This window comes from Lathamus discolor, chromosome 15 (genome assembly GCF_037157495.1).
Source record: "Lathamus discolor isolate bLatDis1 chromosome 15, bLatDis1.hap1, whole genome shotgun sequence".
NCBI classification, from domain to species: domain Eukaryota; kingdom Metazoa; phylum Chordata; class Aves; order Psittaciformes; family Psittacidae; genus Lathamus; species Lathamus discolor.
This window is the reverse complement of record NC_088898.1, coordinates 4,955,922-4,974,118: the sequence shown is the minus strand read 5'-3', so window position 1 is coordinate 4,974,118 and position 18,197 is coordinate 4,955,922. Positions and strand designations below refer to the sequence as shown.

The following is an 18,197-nucleotide window of genomic DNA, read 5'->3' as shown; positions in this document are numbered from 1 at the left end:
TTCAGCTTAAGAGGTCCCTCTCCCAGGTGGTGCTTGGGTGGCAGATTTGGGAAAGGGGTGGTCGTCTTCTGTGCAAAACCTATAGCCCTGGGTTGATGGGCTGGGTTTCAAGCTGTCAGAAAGGCAGAGCTCTCCATAGCAGCAAAGGGACTGAGGAGTAGCTGGAATAGAGACTTAGGAGCCACCCAAGGCAGCAGCGGCCTGTGGCAAAGTTGTAAACTTCTGTAATGGATAATTTCAGGGGTAACACTGCTGAGCATCCCGACGGCAAGAGCTGAGCACCCGGAGAGGGGTGTGCGTGTCCAGCTCTTCAGTGGGAGCTGCTGTGCATTGAGGGGGGATGCAGAACTCCGGGTGCGTGTTTGTCATTATTATTGTGTCCTTTGTGACGTGTTTCTACATAGGAAACCTAGGGAACCAAGAGGTAAAAACCCCTTTGCCAGTGATGCCTGCAGTGTGGTACAGCAGAGCAGAGTGGAGTAAATGTGTTTTATTCATAGAGACATAGAACAAGGAATGGTTTGGGTCGGAAGGGAGCTTAAAGCTCATCCAGCTCCAACCCCTGCCGCGGGCAGGGACCCCTTCCACTGGAGCAGCTTGCTCCAAGCCCCTGTGTCCAACCTGGCCTTGAGCACTGCCAGGGATGGGGCAGCCACAGCTTCTCTGGGCACCCTGTGCCAGCGCCTCAGCACCCTCACAGGGAAGAGCTTCTGTCTAAGAGCTCATCTCAGTCTCCCCTCTGGCAGGTTCAAGCCATTCCCCTTGGCCTGTCCCTACAGGCCCTTGTCCAAAGCCCCTCTCCAGCTTTCTTGTAGGCCCCTTTAGATACCGGTATTAGTCCTTCCCACCCTGTGCTCTCAACAGGCTCGATGAGCTCGCGCTGTGCCTGGCATTCTCCAGCACTGTGCACTTGCTGTCTGCCCTCCGGTGGGAAGGAGAGACCGGAGCTACTGGATGATCCTGACAAGCGAATGCCCCGGGATGAGGGGAGGCAGATTTGTTCCCTTCCACCGCAGCGGGTGCAAAACTCCCCATCTATTGCTTTTCTTCTGTGCATTTCTCAAAGGTTTGGCCAAGTACTTACTTCAAACTTCCCAATGAAGTGCACAATTACAGTCACTAGCCCTGCCACAGCTACAAGAGCCAAGAACACACTCAAGTTACAAGCAGCTTACCATCACGTAGTACAAGAAAGAATGGAAGGAGCATCTCCAAGTGCAATATCCAGTTGCTTCAGCAGCCTCCAGAAGGTGTTGAAATCCTTTGACATTTCCAAGACTCTTTCACACTTTTCAAACAAGCTTCTCACACTTTCTCAGAGCATCATGAATCTGGTGAAACTGCGTCTTCAGCGCCTCCAGTCTCATGAAGCTTCAGCCAGGTTTTGCTTCAACTTGGCCGTCTCTGGTGTTCTGGTCAATGAGGAAATTGCATTCTCTCATTCTAATTAAATCAGCTTTTTCACTTCAGGCGGAGTTTTCTCTGGGTTTTGGTCGTGCCCGTCCCCATCACGCTGCTGGGAGTGATGAGCCCTGCGCTGAACCACTCCTGTGCCCGAGAGCATGGTGTTCACTGATGGAACGGTTGGAGATAAGCACGAATTAGGAGGGTCTGGTGATGCTGTGTTGTGTTTCCTTCTGCTCCTCGTTTGATGAACCTGCTCATGTCCCATTCCAGCATGGCTGTGCTCCATTCCTGCCATTATTACCCCCAGCACTGTGCCCCCATGTCCTTCCAGCGTGTTTTCCTGGTTTATGGAAAGGCAGGGTCTGCTCTTCACCATCTGATCAGCAACACATACAAGCAGCCCGCTGGAGGCTACGCTGTGCTGCGCCGATGGGCCTGGCTGGATCTGCTGCCTGTGCCATACACACTGCAGAATATCACATTTCACTTTGGCCAAGCTCTCTCTTTTTCACCCCCAGAACAATCCCACCCAGGAACACCGCGGGTTTGCTTGCAAGCACTTTGGCTGCAAGCTCTGCTTCTTGGCCGGGCACTGCTGGAGGCTGGGATGCACCAACACTGCCGGTGAATCACTGAGAAAGGGGATGTTGCTGGCCCTCCCATCCCACCCCATCTGCAGCCATCCATGGGGAACTGTGGTGGGCATGCCGGGACTGCAGCGCAGGGCACGGCAGGGTGACAGGGAGGTAGGAGCACAGTGAGGCTGAGCGAGCTGGGTGCATGGAGCACACCGGATTTATCCATGCGGATTTGTCTGTCCGGGCATTCTCCCAGGTGATCCGTGTGGATCGGGTGTCAGGCCTGGAATAGCCCTGCTGGAGCAGGAAGCCTGTCTACAAGCTTAGCAGGGATATTTATAAACCCTGGGGTTTGTGGTTGTGTTGTGAGCAGCGCAGCAGGATGGTGCTCATCATGGTCCCAGTGCAGGGACTGGGGAGGTTTCCCTCCCAAGCTCGGTTTCCCTGGCTGGATCCGGTGCTGACAGCCCACCCTGCTGCAGGAGAGCCCAAATTGCTTTCCTTTCCCACTGCCCTTTTGACAGGGGTTTGCTGGTGCTGCATCCATCCCATGCGACCCTTCCTCCTCCATCCGCTTCCTGCTGGGGACTCGTGCTGGGTTGTGATGCTGGGCTCTCACAGGGAGGCTGGGGCAGCTCTATGTGTAAGGCAGGGAAATTCCCTTATAACAGCGTCAGCAGAAGAGACAGGCACCAGATTAAATTAACTCCCTGGGCTTTCAAGGTATTTTTTACCCTGTGACACGCTCAGTAATAGCTCAGCATCCTGGGCACTGGACTGGACAGAGGGAGGGATGATTCTCCCTCTTTCTGTAGGCTTTCTGTGCCTGTGATGTTTGCAAAGCGCCCCACACAGCAGCAGCCCTGCATGGAGCTGGAGAAGCAGGGCACCCATCCAGCAGGGAGGTGATGGCTGGAGCCAAGCTAAAGCAGTGATGCTGGTTATCTCCTGGGCTCCTGGCAGGTGGGCTGAGATCTACCACATGCCTCGGAGCTGGGTAGCGGGATGAGGGCAGGCAGATAGGGACAGGGTGCTGACTGCCCTGATAGTGAGAGAATGCTGCTGAGCAGACAGTGACCAGACAGGAGCTGGTGGGTGTCAGGGATGTGACAGTGCCAAGAGGTACCCGAGCTGAAGGGCATTGTGGTTTATAGGCTGCCGGGGTGCGGGGGGCAGCTCTTCCTCCAGCTGGAATCACCATCACAGATGAGGGGTAACTTCCTAGAGGGTGTGATTCAGAGATGAATTGACGTGATTTTCCCTTGAAAAAGGGAAATATGAGCAAACCCAGGAGCTCCTCAGGACCTCTGGCACTTGTTTGGCCAAGCGTTGCCCTCGCCTCTGGTCAGTCTGTCAGTCAGAAGGGCAAGGGCCGGATGCATAATTCTCACAGAGGGTTTTAAGAGCTATGGATTGAAAGTGCAAAGAAAGTGCAAACTTTTTCTTACTACCTTAGAAAGCCAAGAGGGGCCTCTCATTTAGCACCTCAGCTCCCTGTCGCATTTTGGACAAGACTGTTAAAGACACCTGGGTGCCTGATTCCCTGGCTTACCTGTACAAATACTGACCTCCGCAACTGGGTGTTTGTGTAGGCAAACGTCACTGTCACCGAGAGATGCGCCTGTTCAGCTCCTCGGTGCAATACTCATCTTCTCCACTCCTCTGCCCACGGGGGATTTCCAGCCTATGTGCATAGGAATAATCGTGTTTCTCAGGCGTGTGGGTTGTGTGGAGCCGTGACAGCTCCTTGCCCAGGGAAGGTAACCTGCCTGTCACCCGCTTTCAGCCTGGGACGTGCGATGCTGGATGACACGGCACAAGCGTGCGGTATTGAGGCCACGCTCAGCGCTGGGGGCAGGAGGATGGGAATTCATTTGCGGTGCCGTGTCTCCTTTAATCAGGAGGCAGGTGATGCTTCTCCTTGGTCCAGGAACGGGGTGAGTGATGGGAGATGCTGCAGGGGTGCACCCTGAGCGGAGAGGGAGGACAGAGCTCATGGTGCTTGAAAGGTATCCATACAGGGAGAGGAAGGTGGTGTTTAGGGAGCCCTTGCGGGGGGGGAGATGTTGCAGAACAGATAAATCAAGAAGATACCCAGGTAGAATCCCTTGTGGGGAAGCCCCGAATCAACACCCAGCCTTGGAGCTTGCACAGCCAGGCTGCACAGCCCATGACCGGAGCAGTGCTAGCTGCCATGGGGAGGGGGGATGCTGTGATCTCCTCCAGCTCCTTCTCCCTGATGCAGAAATGTGAATTGCCGTGCCTACAAGAACTACATTTCCCAGTTTCCCTTGCAGCCCAGGGGAATAAGCAATTGGAAGATTTAAATAGACCAGGCCAGAAGCAACCAACCTTTGGCACAACGCTTTTCCCTCCTCTTCTTCCAATCTATTGGCTGTTTAACCTTTTTCCCTGGCACTGGAGTGGCTGCCAGGCCTGGCATTAATTCTCCTTCCAAGCTTGCTAGGCCCGTGAAGTAAACAGCCATGTGCATTCCTTACTCTATATTTAACAGCTGCAGTCTGTGCTGGGGGCAACTGCAACAGAGGGGAACCTTTGCAGCTTCCCAAATTCACGGCTTGTGAGGGTGGGAGTGGGGGAAGCTTCCTGCAGGGAGAAGAGGGATTTCTGTCCTTCCCGGTGTTTGCAGAGCAGGTTGCGTTAAAGAGAGACTGCAATGCCAGCATCCCAGCCGCGGTCCAGGGCAAGAGACAGGAACAATGTCCTCAACAGGGCTGAGTTCCTCTCCCTGAACCAGCCCTTGAAGGGGAACCAGGAGAACAGGGGCTCCGGCAGAAAGCAGAGCGGCCAGGCCGGAGGAGCTGGTACCCAGAGCAGCAGCCCCAAGGAGCGGAGGCAGTCGCAGCAGCTGCCCGAAGAGGACTGCATGCAGCTCAACCCCTCCTTCAAGGGAATCGCCTTCAACTCCCTGCTGGCCATCGATATCTGCATCTCCAAGAGGCTGGGGGTGTGCGCCAACACAGCCTCCTCCTGGGGTGGTGCCCGCTCCATGATCAACCTCCTGGGGATAACGGGGCACGGCATCCCCTGGATCGCGGGGACGCTCATCTGCCTGGTGAAGAGCAGCACGCTGGCAGGCCAGGAGGTCCTCATGAACCTGCTGCTAGGTGAGTGGCAAACCTCCCTCCCCATGGGGAGAGCCCAGCCCTGGTCACAAGGGACAGCGGCAATGGGACTCCTCCTCTGCCTGCTCCCAGCCACCGGTGTGGTTGGGAAGCAGGGAGTGACCTTTAGGGTGAATGCTGCACATATTGGCTGTCTCGGTCATGGGTACCATGGGTGATGGGTGTAGCAAAGAGTTGTCTAAGAGGGATGGAGGAATCCTGGTAGCTGGTGGTACCTGTGGAGTAGGGGCAGGTCCTCGGTCCTGCATGGGACAGGCTTGTCCAGTCAGATCGAAGAAGTGCCTGTGATGTGCAGGTGTATACCAGCAGCCATGTCTTTATTTGATCTAGGGTCATCTGCATCGGTGGTTTGATAGGTGGGAAAACGTAAAGGTTTGAGTCTTTGATATGTGGATTGATGCCTGAAGATATCCTTGAGAAAAAGATGTTCCAGACCCTGGTTCGCATCTCAGCCACCACGTGATGGAGTCCTGTCTCCTTCCCTGCTGCAGTTCAATCTTGTCTCTACCTTCCCTTGAGGGCCTTTCTTGCTGCTGTCCCATTTCCATGTGCTAATTTGACCCAGAGGCTGTGCAGATGGGCTGGGATCTCTCTGCCTTTCCTGCTTGTCCTCCTTTGCTTGGTGGTCGGTGTCCTTGTTTCTGGAGGTTGGGATGTGTTAAAGGAGTTGCCTTCTCAGTTAAGCAGGGCCCATTCCACCCGTGTGGACCAATGTCCCTCCGGTGACCATGCTGAGCTCTAGGCATGACTTCCCTTAGATCCTGGCCCCAAACCGCCCTGGCCATGTCTATCTGAGGACCTTGCTCTTCTTGCTCTTCTGCCTTTGGCATGGTGCTTAGTTATCATGTTTTTCCTTGTGACTAACTGCTATCTCATCTGGCTGGGATCCACCTGAGTGTTTCACCCTCTCCCAAACCCAGTGATTGGATCTCCCACTTTTGGTTGGTAAGGGAAATTAAAACCCATTGGATTTAGGCCTTTGCTTCTCAGGGATCCTTTTGAGAAGACGTAGGGACCTTGTATGTCAGAGGCGCCCCAGGTAAGGGACGATTGCGACACAACATGGGCTCTGCAACATGGCCCCGAGCTTTTCTTTCTCACAAGTTCATCTTTAGGAGAGGGCGCAGACTGCACTGAACTGGCTTGCAAAGCACAGTGGTGCCTTTTCTCCCCTCTTGCCTTTGAAAGAGACCGTCCTTGTGCTGTGACATCTAGAGAAGGGAGGCCATGGCAGGGAAGCAGCCAGAATAGCATCAGCGTGATGCAGAGCCCGCTGATGTCAGCAGTTCTTCCAGGGGCTCCTCCGTGTGCTGGGTCAGCCTCTCGCTGAGAGAAGCTCCGTTTAAAAGGGCACGAGGATGAAATAGGAGGTGACGAACATCAACCGGCACAGTGTCCAGATGTCTGTCGACCTGAGAGCCTTTGATGGTCTTGGAGCATGAAAACTGACCTCTTTGCCTCCAAAATATTTGAGGTCCTTATAAAGCACTAGTGTCACCTTTGGCTTAAAAACAAGGAAGGTTTTCTCACCCTTCTGTTGCCATCTGAGGAGGCCAAATGTGAAGCCACCTCTGGGGCACATAGAAACTTTGAGTATCAGGTGGTCATTGGGAGAGCTCAGCCCTGCGCCACTGCTTGGGTCTCAAACGCGGTGGCTCGACAGCTCCATCGAGAGCTCCAAAGAGCAGCCTCTAAATCGCTCCTTTTTGCCCTCTAAGGGCAGCCCTGACTGGTGGGACTGAGCAAAGCACCCTGCGCCTCTGTTGTCAGAGCTTCCTCTGCAGGCCTCGTCTCACCCCACAGAGCTCATCTCTGTATGGCCTTGGTTTGATATTCCAGATTGCAGTCAGAAACTCCCGAGTATCCAGGTAGCTGCTGCTGTAATGTCTGCATTGCTGATGGAGGAAGGAGCCTGGCTGTGGAGCGTGGGGCTGGTGGACTCAGGCAGACCCCATGAGAGGTGGGGTCTTGTGTAGGTTGGAAGGGCATGACACAACTGCTGCATCTGGCATCCTTGGTCCCTCCCGCTGCTGTTTTCCTATGGTTCAAATCCATCAGGATGTGCTGTAAAGTCCTCCCGGGTAGGGACAGCCCAAAGGGAAGGGAACTTCCTGGTGCTTCCCTGGTCTCTGGGGAAGAGGGAAGCGGGGAAGTCGGTGCTGTCTGTGGTGCCCCTTCCTCACCTCCCCTGTCTGTCCTCCCTTCCCCCTGCTTGCTGAGGGTTTGATACATCAAGCAGAATTTCTGATGCAGTCTCTGGGCAGGGAGCCAGCCCATCACAGAGCACTTGTTTAGGATGTGCAATCAGGCTTTCAAGGCGAGGAGACAGGAGACTGCTGGAATGGGACCGGGAACCTGGCAGCAGCATCACTGCAGATGGAGGGGGGGCACTTGCGCCTGAGGAGCTCTTGCCAACACATGTGGGAGCATTTTGGGTGAGGGGGTCTGACACCGGGATGCTCCATCCATCCCAGCTGCAGATGTGGATCAGCCACCGCAAAGCAATGTTTTCCCTCCGTGTTTGCCATCTGCGATGGAATCTATCGATTCTCATTGTCATCTCTCCCAGCAAATGCCAAACACCCAGAGGAGCCTGTTCACGAGTTGTTGCTGAAAAGATGGAAGGAATCAGATATCTGTGCCCACTGTACAAAATCCCTCTGCCAGAATGTGCTTTCAGGAAGACTCTATCAGCACTGCCAGCCCTGGCTGTTGAAGAGTCAGGAAGAAAGTCTGCACCCCTCAGCCAAACCGAGGAAATCAGGAAACCCCCACTTTTAGAGTTCATTTTAGTTGAACGAATGACTCAAACTGGAACTTTCAGGACCCTTCAAGCTTTTCTCTGCAATCACAAGGTTTTCATGAAGACCAAGGGGCTCAGAAAGGCATTTGAACCTTGCAGTTGGTCTTTCAGGGGGAAAACAGATGTAAAGCTTGCACTAAAATTCCCAACCTGCTTCAGAACCAGACAGAAACTCCACCGAACCCTGGGGGAGGCAGTGCCTCAGTTTCTGGTTCTGATCCATCCGGTGAGGATGTGGATCCAAATTTAGTGATTCATTGACTGTAAAGCCGGTAAAGAACATTTGGATCATCGATCTAACCCACGGCAAAATACAGGCTGGAGCACATCCCTTAATTTATTCCTGTTCAATTTGTTATGGGGAAAAACCCAAACACTCAATCTGATGTACAATTACAAGTGAGGGTGAACTTGTCAGAACCGTTTCTGTATTACTGCAGTGGTAGGGATGCTCACAAGCGCCTTCCTTTCAGTTTGGCTCTTCCCTTCATTGCATCTGCATACCCTCGCCTCTCCAGCTGAATAGCTCTTTTAGCCAACATCTCTTCTGCCTTTCAATATTTTGGATAGTGCTCAAGTCGTTTCTTCACCTCCTATTTATTAAGCTGAACAGATTGATCTCGTTAGAATGATGATCTTTCCAGGTCCAGGCACCTTCTTGCTCTGATGGAATATGGTCATCTCTCCAAAGTGGTCATTCCAGTGAAGTCCCCCTATTGTGTTTAGAGCCAAATAACCACCTCATTTAGTTATCTGCACTCCAGCCTTGCGCCTTTGCTGGCAGAAGTTATCTGCTTAGTTAACCCTCACATATAAAATACATATTCATGCTCAGTTTGAAATACCAGCCATTAACTGGTTCTGCTTTGCTCACAGCTTTCTGAAATAGGCATTTAGATTAGGAGAAGAGATAGCTCCGGTCACCCCTTTGCCTGTTGTCTCAGTGACACAGGTCCTGGTCCTCCACCATCACCAGCTGGCTCTGCATCCCTCTTCCAAGGGGTGGGTTGGCTCTTTGGTGCTGTCACTAAGCATTTGCTGCCATCAAGTAAAGCAGTGCTGTAGGGTACGGACATAGCAGCATGAGCGAATGACACAGGGGGAGGAAAGAAGGGGAGCCCAGGATCACTTCTCCTCTCCTGAAGGTCAGTGAGGAGGCAGTTCTTGCTCTCTTCAGCCTTCTCCCTGAATATTGACCTAGCTTTAGTCTGCCTGGGAACCAAGCCACGATATTATAGTCCCCTGCAGACTTTATCCGAAGCCATGTATGTATTCATGTTTAAATATATATATCTTTATAAATACATATATATGTCCAGGACTCTGCTGTCCCACCCCAGGAGCTTCCAAGCAAGACCAGATTGGCAGGAAAGGAAGGAAAGACAGCAAGAAATGCCTTCTCCAGGCCCCTTGAGCCCCTGCTGACCCTGCTCTAACAATACAGAGGTGCTTCAGGTATTGTCACTGGAGGCCATGTGGTGAAAACACAGATAGTAAAGCCCACTGCTGCTAGAGGTCACTGAGTAAATTAAGTGCCCAGGCAGCACAGACAAGTTCATCCTGTTGAGCCTCAGAGCTCGGCAGCCCAGATCCAGCCGAGAGGCTGGGGAGTTACACGGTAGATGGATCAGTCTGTACACAGCAGAGCTCTCTAAGCCGAGAGCCCCAGAGGTGGTTTGGGGAGAGATGTGTCTGCTCCCCTTTAATTTTCCCCCTGTGAGGCTCAGGATTTCCTGAGCTAGGCAGGGCAGACGATGCTTCGGCAGGGAAGGGGAGCCGATGTCCTGTGTGGACCATCCCTCCTTGTAAAACCCGGCCCAAGGAGGAGGTCCAATGCCTGTCCGGTGTCCACTGAGACCTCAGCAAGTTTGCAGCACATCTGCCCAGTTTAAATGCCAGGTAACCCAGTATGACTGAACCACGGCCAGGCAGAGGGAAGGACACAGATGCCCACTCTCTGCATCCAGCATCTAGACACAGGTCCAGCCTGGCATTAAATATTCCTCTTCATCACATCAGGCTGCTAATCTGCCCCTAGTTGTCCTGCCCAGATACAGCAGTTATCTGGTCCTTTGGTGGTGCTGTCCTCACCCTTCATCCCCTCAAGGCTGATGAGCTCAGGCATCTCTGAACAGCAAGTGATGCTCAGCTCTCCCGGCTTCCCTGCCCCCCTTCCCTCTCCTTCCCTGCCTGCTTCCTCTATAGCAAATATATACTGTTCACTGCAGGGCAGGCGTGTGAGTCTGCAGTGTCCCTTCAGATGAAGGACAGTCAGTGACAGGCTGGGACCCATCTGTCTGCGGCTGGAGCAGACACGGGGCTATTCCCAGGGACATGCATAGGGTCTTTATCAGCCCCATGGTCTGATAAGCCCCTGGGTACCAGGCAGCATCAAGGGGTTCAGATCCTGGCTGGCTGCTTGGTGCTGAGGATGCTGCAAGCCCTGCAGCCATCAGCGTGCAGCCCTTGGGGAAGCTGCAGCAAGCTGAAATCCAGCCCTCACACAGCAGGCAAAATGTTCCACAGCCTGAATGCAGAGAGAGAGAAAGAAGTGCGAGGGTTGTTGAATGGGAAGAGGGGGAATAAACATGGGAAATGAGTCATCCTTATGTCTGTCACTCCGGGAACGGCTTCCCGTTATCCCTGCCTGGAGCAAAAAGGGGACTGTAGCTGTTTCAGTCAGGCAGAGCCAGCCCTGCAGGAGAAGCTGAGCCAGGCTCTGGCCCAAAGGGAGATCCCAGGAAATGGGTGAGTGTGTTTGCCTCTAATGCGACCTGACGGGAGCAGTGGCTGGGAAGAGGAAGGTGGAGGAGTGTTGGGCAGCGAGGTGAGTCTCTGGGAGGAGCAAGGGCAGGGAGAGCCCATGGGGTAAACTGCTATGGGACTGGAGCAGGACGGGAGGGGGGAATCGGATGAACTGCCTCTTTTCCCTTGGAAGCCATCTCCATGTTTCGGCCCAGAGTACAGTTCTGGTCTCACTCTCTGTTTCCGACTAGACAGGGATGCTGGAGACATACCTGACCTGGGTCTAACGCACGGCGAGGTGTGATGGTTGGAGACCCTCTGAGCACCACAGCATCAGCCCAAATTGGGGTTTTGGCCTGTTTGCCTTGCTGAAGGCAGCAGGGTGTACATACAAGCCTAAGCAGCACTGAGGCCAAGGGAGGAGTCCAGCTTCTATGGGCTGCAATGTGCTGGTGGTCACCAACCCAAGGCATTTTCCTTCCTTCACCAGTGCTTGTGGGTTGCTGCGTGTGGTTCTGGGATGTGCTGATGTTCCCTGCACTGCTGCCATAGCATTCAGGGACATTTCAAGCTGTCAGAACCCTTCTGGGATGCAGCTGAGCCATCCTGAGGGGGTGCTCAGCTCATGTTCCTCACCAGCACAAGCCCTTTTCAGTGCACTCACCATCTCATCCCCAAGCTGTGCAGCCCCCACCTCAGTCAATGATGCTGAGATGCAAATTACCCAGCTCCCAAGGGCACAGTATTTCCAAGGGGGGAACTCCAGGCAGCCTGTGTTTGCACTCAGGGCTGTTTCTAATCATCTGGGATATAGCGGCTCTATTTTTAGTTGTTGGTTGGGTTTTTTCACTATTAATTGTACAACGCAGCTTTCCACCGTTATTCTTCACCTCCCTGTGGCCGCTTATCCCATGCTGCTGCTTGTTCAGCCAAAAAATAACCTCCCACCAAAATGCTCCAGCATCTGATTCATTGGTTCTCCAGCGTGGCCTGCCATCTGTGCCTTTTCTCAGCTCTTACACCCAATAGTACCACATTTGGGGAAGAAAATGGAGTAGAGGAGTTCACTTCCAGAGGAGTGGATCTCTTCCCGCTCCCACCAGATCCACCGGAGAGGGGCTGGAGATGCTTTTGAAACCTGCATCTTGCATTAATATCAAGTAGTCAAGGCTGCAAACAGCTCGTTTTCCAGGTCAGGGAGCCTAATGCCTGCGCGAGGTTTGGGAAGTTCAGAAACAGGAACTTCCCAAGAAGGAGGCAGTGTTCATTACTATGAATTCATTATTATGAATTTATTATTATGAATTCGTTACTAATTATAATAATAATGAATTAATTAATTATTATGAATTCTAATTGTGCAGCAAAAAATCCCTGTTTCCTGGGAATGGTGACATTTGCCCAGGGTTCACTCCTGAGTGGCTGATCTGGGAATACAGCCCCTTCAAAGCCAGCTGTAGTAGGGAGCACATGCCGTCTCAGTGGTGTTGGTGTAGCACAGAGGAACCTGGGTCGGAGCAGGCTGCAGGTTCTGAAGCACAGGCAGTGAGTTAGCCAAGTTGTCTCTGCTTTAAGACAGTGCTGGGGCTGGGCAGATGGGGTGTTCAATGCCCTTGGTTGCTCCTGAGTTGACAGGATGGGGTTGCTCTTTGTTCCTGGGCATTTACCCCCGCCTTTTCCTCTCCCCACAGCTCATAGTCCAGCTTGTGGCTGTTTCTGATCCCCGTCTCACAGGCTGGGCTCTGGCTCATCCAAGCAGCCCCATGTGCACGGAGTCACATGGATCACTGCTGCAGGAGCAGATGAAGCCAAGGGCTTTTTTGGCTTTCTCCCTTTTCCCTCTCTGCCCCCGTCACTGCACCCAGGGTGTTTTTCAGCTGTGATTACATGTTTATATAAACATCTCAGCTGGAATCTTCCTCTGTCCCTGGAGACGCTGCCTGGCTCCAACCTGGGGCAGGCAATGGATGCCCCCAAGGGTGCTCGCTCCATCCTCCTCCTCAGCTGGGACAGAAAGGACCTAATGGGACAAAAACGACCTTACGGTGACAGGGGACATCCAACGGGTTCAACTTTTCATAAACATGAGCTTTGGGGTTTGGCTTGGTTCTGCTGCAACGATGCTTCGGGTTTGTCCTTGTGCCCTGCCTGCGCAGGGCTTGCCTCTCTGCTCTTAATGGGCTCCTAACGTTTGGTGGCAGGAGCAAGGCAGATAATTGTTTTCCTTTTCTTATTAATAGATATAAAACGTCTGCCCAGGGGGCTCACTTTCAGCTCATTTGCTGTGCATCTGATGCCAGATGTTGGCTATTTACATACCAAGGTGATCTCTGATGCTAAAATTGTCGCAGGCAGACAGAACTTGCTCTTTGGTTTTGTGCTTTAAGGAAGTTTTCGGTGTTAATAGAGCTTTTTGTGATGGTTTTGCAGGGGGAATCTGGAAGGATTGTTTCCCTTTGACAGCAGGTCAAAAGGGAAATTCTGGGTCATTTTCAGAGGAATGTGAAAGGAGTGATGGGCAAGCTAATCCTTCCTCTGCTCTTATAAGCAGCGCTACCTGGAGTTTATATCCAACGCTGCCTCTGTTTTAAATCCAATGCTGAATGGATCTGGGGGATGGGAATGATGAAAAAACCACTTTAAATGAAGAATTCTTGCTCCTCTGCTCTCACCTCGGTCAGGAGGCACGCTGCCATCCCTGCTGCACTCCGACAGCCCCGTCTGCCTGTCTCCAGAGAGCAGCATTACGCAAGTGCAGGCTGGTAAATCAGCTGCAGGCTCCCTTCTGCAGTCCCTCCCCGGGCTGTATTTCCCCCAGCCTTTAGTCGGGTCACTGAAGGATTTGCACATCTCTTCCCATGTTAGGGATAGGGAAAGGGCAGACCAAAGGTGATGATGATGCTTTGCAGGTGGATGCTTTGGGAGGTGCAAGATTAAGGGCTTTTGGATGCGCGAAGTAGCCAGTAGGCATCAGAGATACTCACCTGCAGCTGGACCCATCACTAAGGATGCCCATAAGAAAGTTAACCCCTTAATGGATGAGGAGGGAGGGTTTGGTTTGCATTAAGGGGCAAAAGCAAGTGAGCTGAAGTCCAAGCAGGTATGTAGGTCAAGGAATTGCAAGGGAATAGGGCTCAGGCTGGGGATGCTGAGTATCTGTTCCTGCAGGGTGACCCATTGGCAGCACCATCAGCAGCAGTGCTGTGTGCTGATTCACCCTGGCAGCGCAGCAGCAGTGGGCAGGGGCACAGAGGTTCTGCTGAGCCCCAGAGTGGGGTGAGGGTGCTGAGACCCCTGGTACCTTAGGGGCTAGGGCAGGGCAGGCTGCTGGGGCTGCTCCATAAGTCACTTGTTTCATGGAACTGGGTGGAAGGAACAGAAAGTCCAAGGGGAAGAGGCAGAGAAAGCACCAGACAGAGGGATCTTGGGGGGTTTAATTTCAACAGCAGATTAACCCCAGTTTTAATGCTGTCATGCCTTCAGATCTTGAAATGTGAGCAAAGGAGGCTTTCTGCTTTCTGTGCATCATTTGATGAAAACCAAACCTAGCAGTACTGAAGACCCATTTTAGTCATCTGCTGAACGAAAGGACTATTAAACCAGCTCTTTGGCATGTTCTCCATGCCCTGAACACCTCCATGCACACATGCCTGCATCCCTCAGGTTGCCCTGACATCCCCTTCGCCCACAAAAAAGTCTTATAAGTGCAAAACACTGACGGATATTGGTAAACACCACCCGCCACTAAAGCAATTTGTGCTCCTGATCTGCAGGCAGATTTGACGGGGAATGGTCTGTAGCAGGTGTATTGCACACCATGGAGGAGACACTGGGGATCCTCTGGGGTACTTCCTGAGCCCTGGCTGAGCTCCTCAGCAATGCAATAAGCTGTTGACTTCAGCAGAAGCAGCTTCTTCTCTTGGCAGCGCTGGTGCCTCACCTTTTCTGAAATGAATGTGTGTGCCTGGGCTCCTGAGTTTGCATCCCAAAGCATCAGTTCTCACCCAGTTCTTGTCCAGGTGAGATGGGACCAATGAGCAATGCAGCTGGTGAGCTGAAGCACTTTGCTGCATCGAGGCTATGGAAGGGTCACCTTGCTGGGGTGAGGAGCTGGGCTCAGGGTGATTTAGGAAGCCCAGCATGAGCAGAGCCACATGGCTGCCCAGACACAGCAGTACTGCTGGTTAGCTTTAGCACTTCATTACCATCAATGCTGACAGCATTCAGCTTTGACAGGAAACCCCCAAGAGTGGCTGCTCCAGCCTGGGTTTGAAATTCCTCCCTCTCATTTCCTTCCCAGCCAGCCCCTTAATAACATATCAGCAAACTGTTAAATACAGAGATCCACTCTGTGCCATGGTCCCCCTCCATTGGCTGTGGACCTCCCCCTTCTTTCTGCCCATCACATCAGGCAGGCTCAGTGTCCTGTCTTTCCTTGTCCTCCTAAGCCCATTGCTACTGCTACAGGGCTGGTGTTGCATCTGCAGCCTCACACCTTGATTCACACACCACCTATAAACCTTCCCTTTATGTCCACCTTCTGCTTCACACTGTGTTTAACTTAGAGTCCCACTGTGGCCTATGCTGCCATTGACACAAGTTCCTGTGTGATGTACTGTAGGTTACCCTGCTCTTGCAGGGGGGTTGGACTAGATGATCTTTTTAGGTCCCTTCCAACCCTTGGGATTCTGTGATTCTGTGATTCTGTGACACGATCAAGGAGCTGATACCCAGACCTTTTATCCTGCTCCATCTCCCTTCCACAGCTCTGAGAGCCCAGGAGTGGCTCGGGCAGGACCTGGTATGCAGGAGGTCCAAGGAGTTCCTGCTGTCCCCCTTCCCCACGCAAGATACCCTGCAGATGAGAATAGCCCTTCTATAAGGAGAGAATTTGGCCAGGATAAACCCCATCTCCATCCCAAAGCAGTGCCGGAGGCTGGCTGTGCAGGGAGGCAGGCAAGCAGAGCTGCCCTGACAACTCCTGCCAGGAGGAGCTGCCTGCCTCCAATGTGCCACCTCATTTCCCATCCCCTGCCACCGCCGCACTCCCATCCATCCTCCTGAAACCTTGTCAGCTCTCAAGGAACAGTCGTTATCAGGGGAGAGGAAGCAGGCGACTGGCTGCTCGCATTCCTGCTGAAGGAGCAGGCAGTGCTCATGATGCTCTATATTTCCTTGTCATCGCTGCGAGGAGCTGAAATCAGCACTCTGGCTAATTAGGAGGGCTGGGGAAAAGCAGATGAGTGGATTAAAGAAAACTAAAATCAATGCTAGGAAATAGAAATGACAGTACCAGTCGGCTGGGACAAAGGAGGTGGGATGAAGGGGAGGATGATGAAGACAAGTGCTGATGAGTTTTGCTACCAAAGCAATTAGGGAAGAAAGGTGATTTAGTGTCAAGATGTGTAGCTGCAGGGATGGTCCCTCTGCCGCTACAAGCCTGGATTTGCTTAGGTTGGGGGATGTGTTACCCTCAAACCATGTTTGTGCAGTGAAGGGGGTGCATGGGGTGACTTGCAGGGAGAAAGCCCCAGGAAGAGGAAGGAGAGTAGAAGCAAGAAATGGCTTGTAGGTGTTCAACATCTCAGCTAAGGGAGATGGAGAACAGGAACAGGGACACCCAGTCCGGTGGTTTCAGGGCCAAAAGAGTGTTAATTTTAGCTTCACCAGTTGCTCTTTCCCTCCCCAGGCAGATCGCTTGCCTCTTCGGTTTGGGTTTCTCCCAAAAGAGATGGTGGTAATGGTACCTGCCTTCTCCATGGGAGGGTCAATTAACATTTGGGTGGTGATCAGAGGATGGGGAGGCTGCCTGCAGCTGAACCGTGGACACATGGGTGGAAACGAGCCCAAATCTTTATCTACAAACAGTGACCATCCTTGAATGTTCTGCCTTGAAACTTGCCTTTGACTCTGCTCCATCTCTGACCTTTCTCTCTCGTCTCTCTTCTATAGCCCTGCTCCTGGACATCATGATTGTGGCTGGTCTGCAGAAGCTGGCCAAGCGGAAAGGTCCGTACGACATCACCCCTGGCTTGTTGGACTACCTGACCATGGACACCTATGCATTCCCAGCCGGGCACGCCAGCCGGGTGGCCATGCTCTCTAAGTTCTTCCTCAACCACCTGGTCTTGGCCATCCCTCTGCGGATCCTGCTGGTCCTCTGGGCCGTCTGCGTGGGCTTTTCCCGTGTCATGATCGGACGGCACCACATCACAGATGTCCTGTCTGGCTTTGTTTTCGGCTACTTACAGTTCAGGCTGGTGGAGTTGATATGGATGTCTTCCAACACGTGTCAGATGTTGATATCCATCTGGTGAACACGGGGGACTTGACAGCGTTTCCACTGGAAATGAGTAGATACTTGAAGAGTCTCCCTCCCAGTGTTTTCTACATGTTGTTCGTTGGAAGCAGTTATAGCTTCCACGGGTAGTGGTGTTTTTTAATGTTGCTTCCCCACTTGAAAAGAGTTTCTTGCAACAGATTGGGTTTTAGCAATCAAGGGCCATACCTTTGGCCCTATTCTCAAGCTGTGTTTGAACAGCAGCCTAATTTAGCTTTATGGGTGAGAGAAACGAGCTACACGGCTGCCTATGGGTGGTTGACATCAGCACCTTGACGTGTCCTCAGGGGAGGCAGCGCCTGAGAGTTTCCTGAGAACACATTCGTTAACTTTTTTGATGCTAAACCATTTTGGCCACAGTGCTTTTCCCTTTTGTAAGCCCGGGAGTGCGCCTTGTACAGAGTCAGGACACTGCCGGCACTTCACAGATAATAAATAATCAGAGAAATCCTGCCCTGTTTGGTTCTTATCATGAGGGAAGGGACAAAAGCCAGCTCAGTGCAGCTTTGAGATACGCATTCAACTGGGAGCAGGTCTTGACCGAGGGGATGCCAATGATGCCTTCAGTGGTTTGCTTTGCATGGGGTGGACCTAGATGGGTGCTCAGGATGCTGAAGGTGGCGTGTTGAAACCAGCCTTTCATCTGCTGTTCAAAAGTCTGCTCTGTGAGGGTTGTGGGGAAGGGTTGGTCTGGTAAAGGGCAAATGCAAGTTGTCCATTTTCATCCTAGTTAGGGAGTAATTGAATAGGCATGGTGCTGGGTCGTGGTGGTTTTGCAAAGCAGGTCTGGATACAAAGCAGAGTGTTCATGGCTATGATTTTATAACGATGCCAAATGATGGGAATGTTCAAGGTAAGTCTTGTACAGCATTGACTGTTTTCTGGTACACCCAGCAATGCTGGTGAGCTAGAGGGAGGCAGCCAGGACTGCCCATACCCCTGTCTCTGCTTGCTTAGCTGTAACCTCATTACAGAGGTAAATGTTTCTGTGCCTTACCCTGTATGAAATGAGGAGACCACTCCTGACCTTCCTTATTGCAAGGCGGAACTAATTGATGTCTGTGAGCTGGTCTGAGATTACTGAATACAAAGTTTGATACCCAGACACTGTTCTGCTTCCCATTACTGACAAGCAGCCACCTTGAAGCCTGGCTGCTGTTCTCACTGGTGACAGCCAC

At 52.4% G+C, this 18,197-nt stretch overlaps 1 protein-coding gene across 7 annotated transcripts in view; it reads left to right on the top strand.

Moving 5' to 3' along the window:
* The window catches only part of PLPP7 (phospholipid phosphatase 7 (inactive)), a 33,375-nt gene extending 15,908 nt beyond the window's left edge, over window positions 1-17,467 (top strand). For 3 of the 7 annotated variants that reach the window (XM_065695340.1, XM_065695341.1, XM_065695338.1), the window contains 2 exons: window positions 4,636-5,113; window positions 16,632-17,467. In XM_065695340.1, the coding sequence (XP_065551412.1) occupies window positions 4,663-5,113; window positions 16,632-16,996 (816 nt within the window). In that variant the 5' untranslated portion in view covers window positions 4,636-4,662 and the 3' untranslated portion in view covers window positions 16,997-17,467. Of the gene's footprint in view, window positions 1-241; window positions 1,470-4,635; window positions 5,114-16,631 lie in introns of those variants that run through there. The other 4 variants (XR_010616109.1, XM_065695339.1, XR_010616110.1 and 1 more) reach the window with 4 other exon arrangements.
* Window positions 17,468-18,197: the final 730 nt, after the last annotated feature.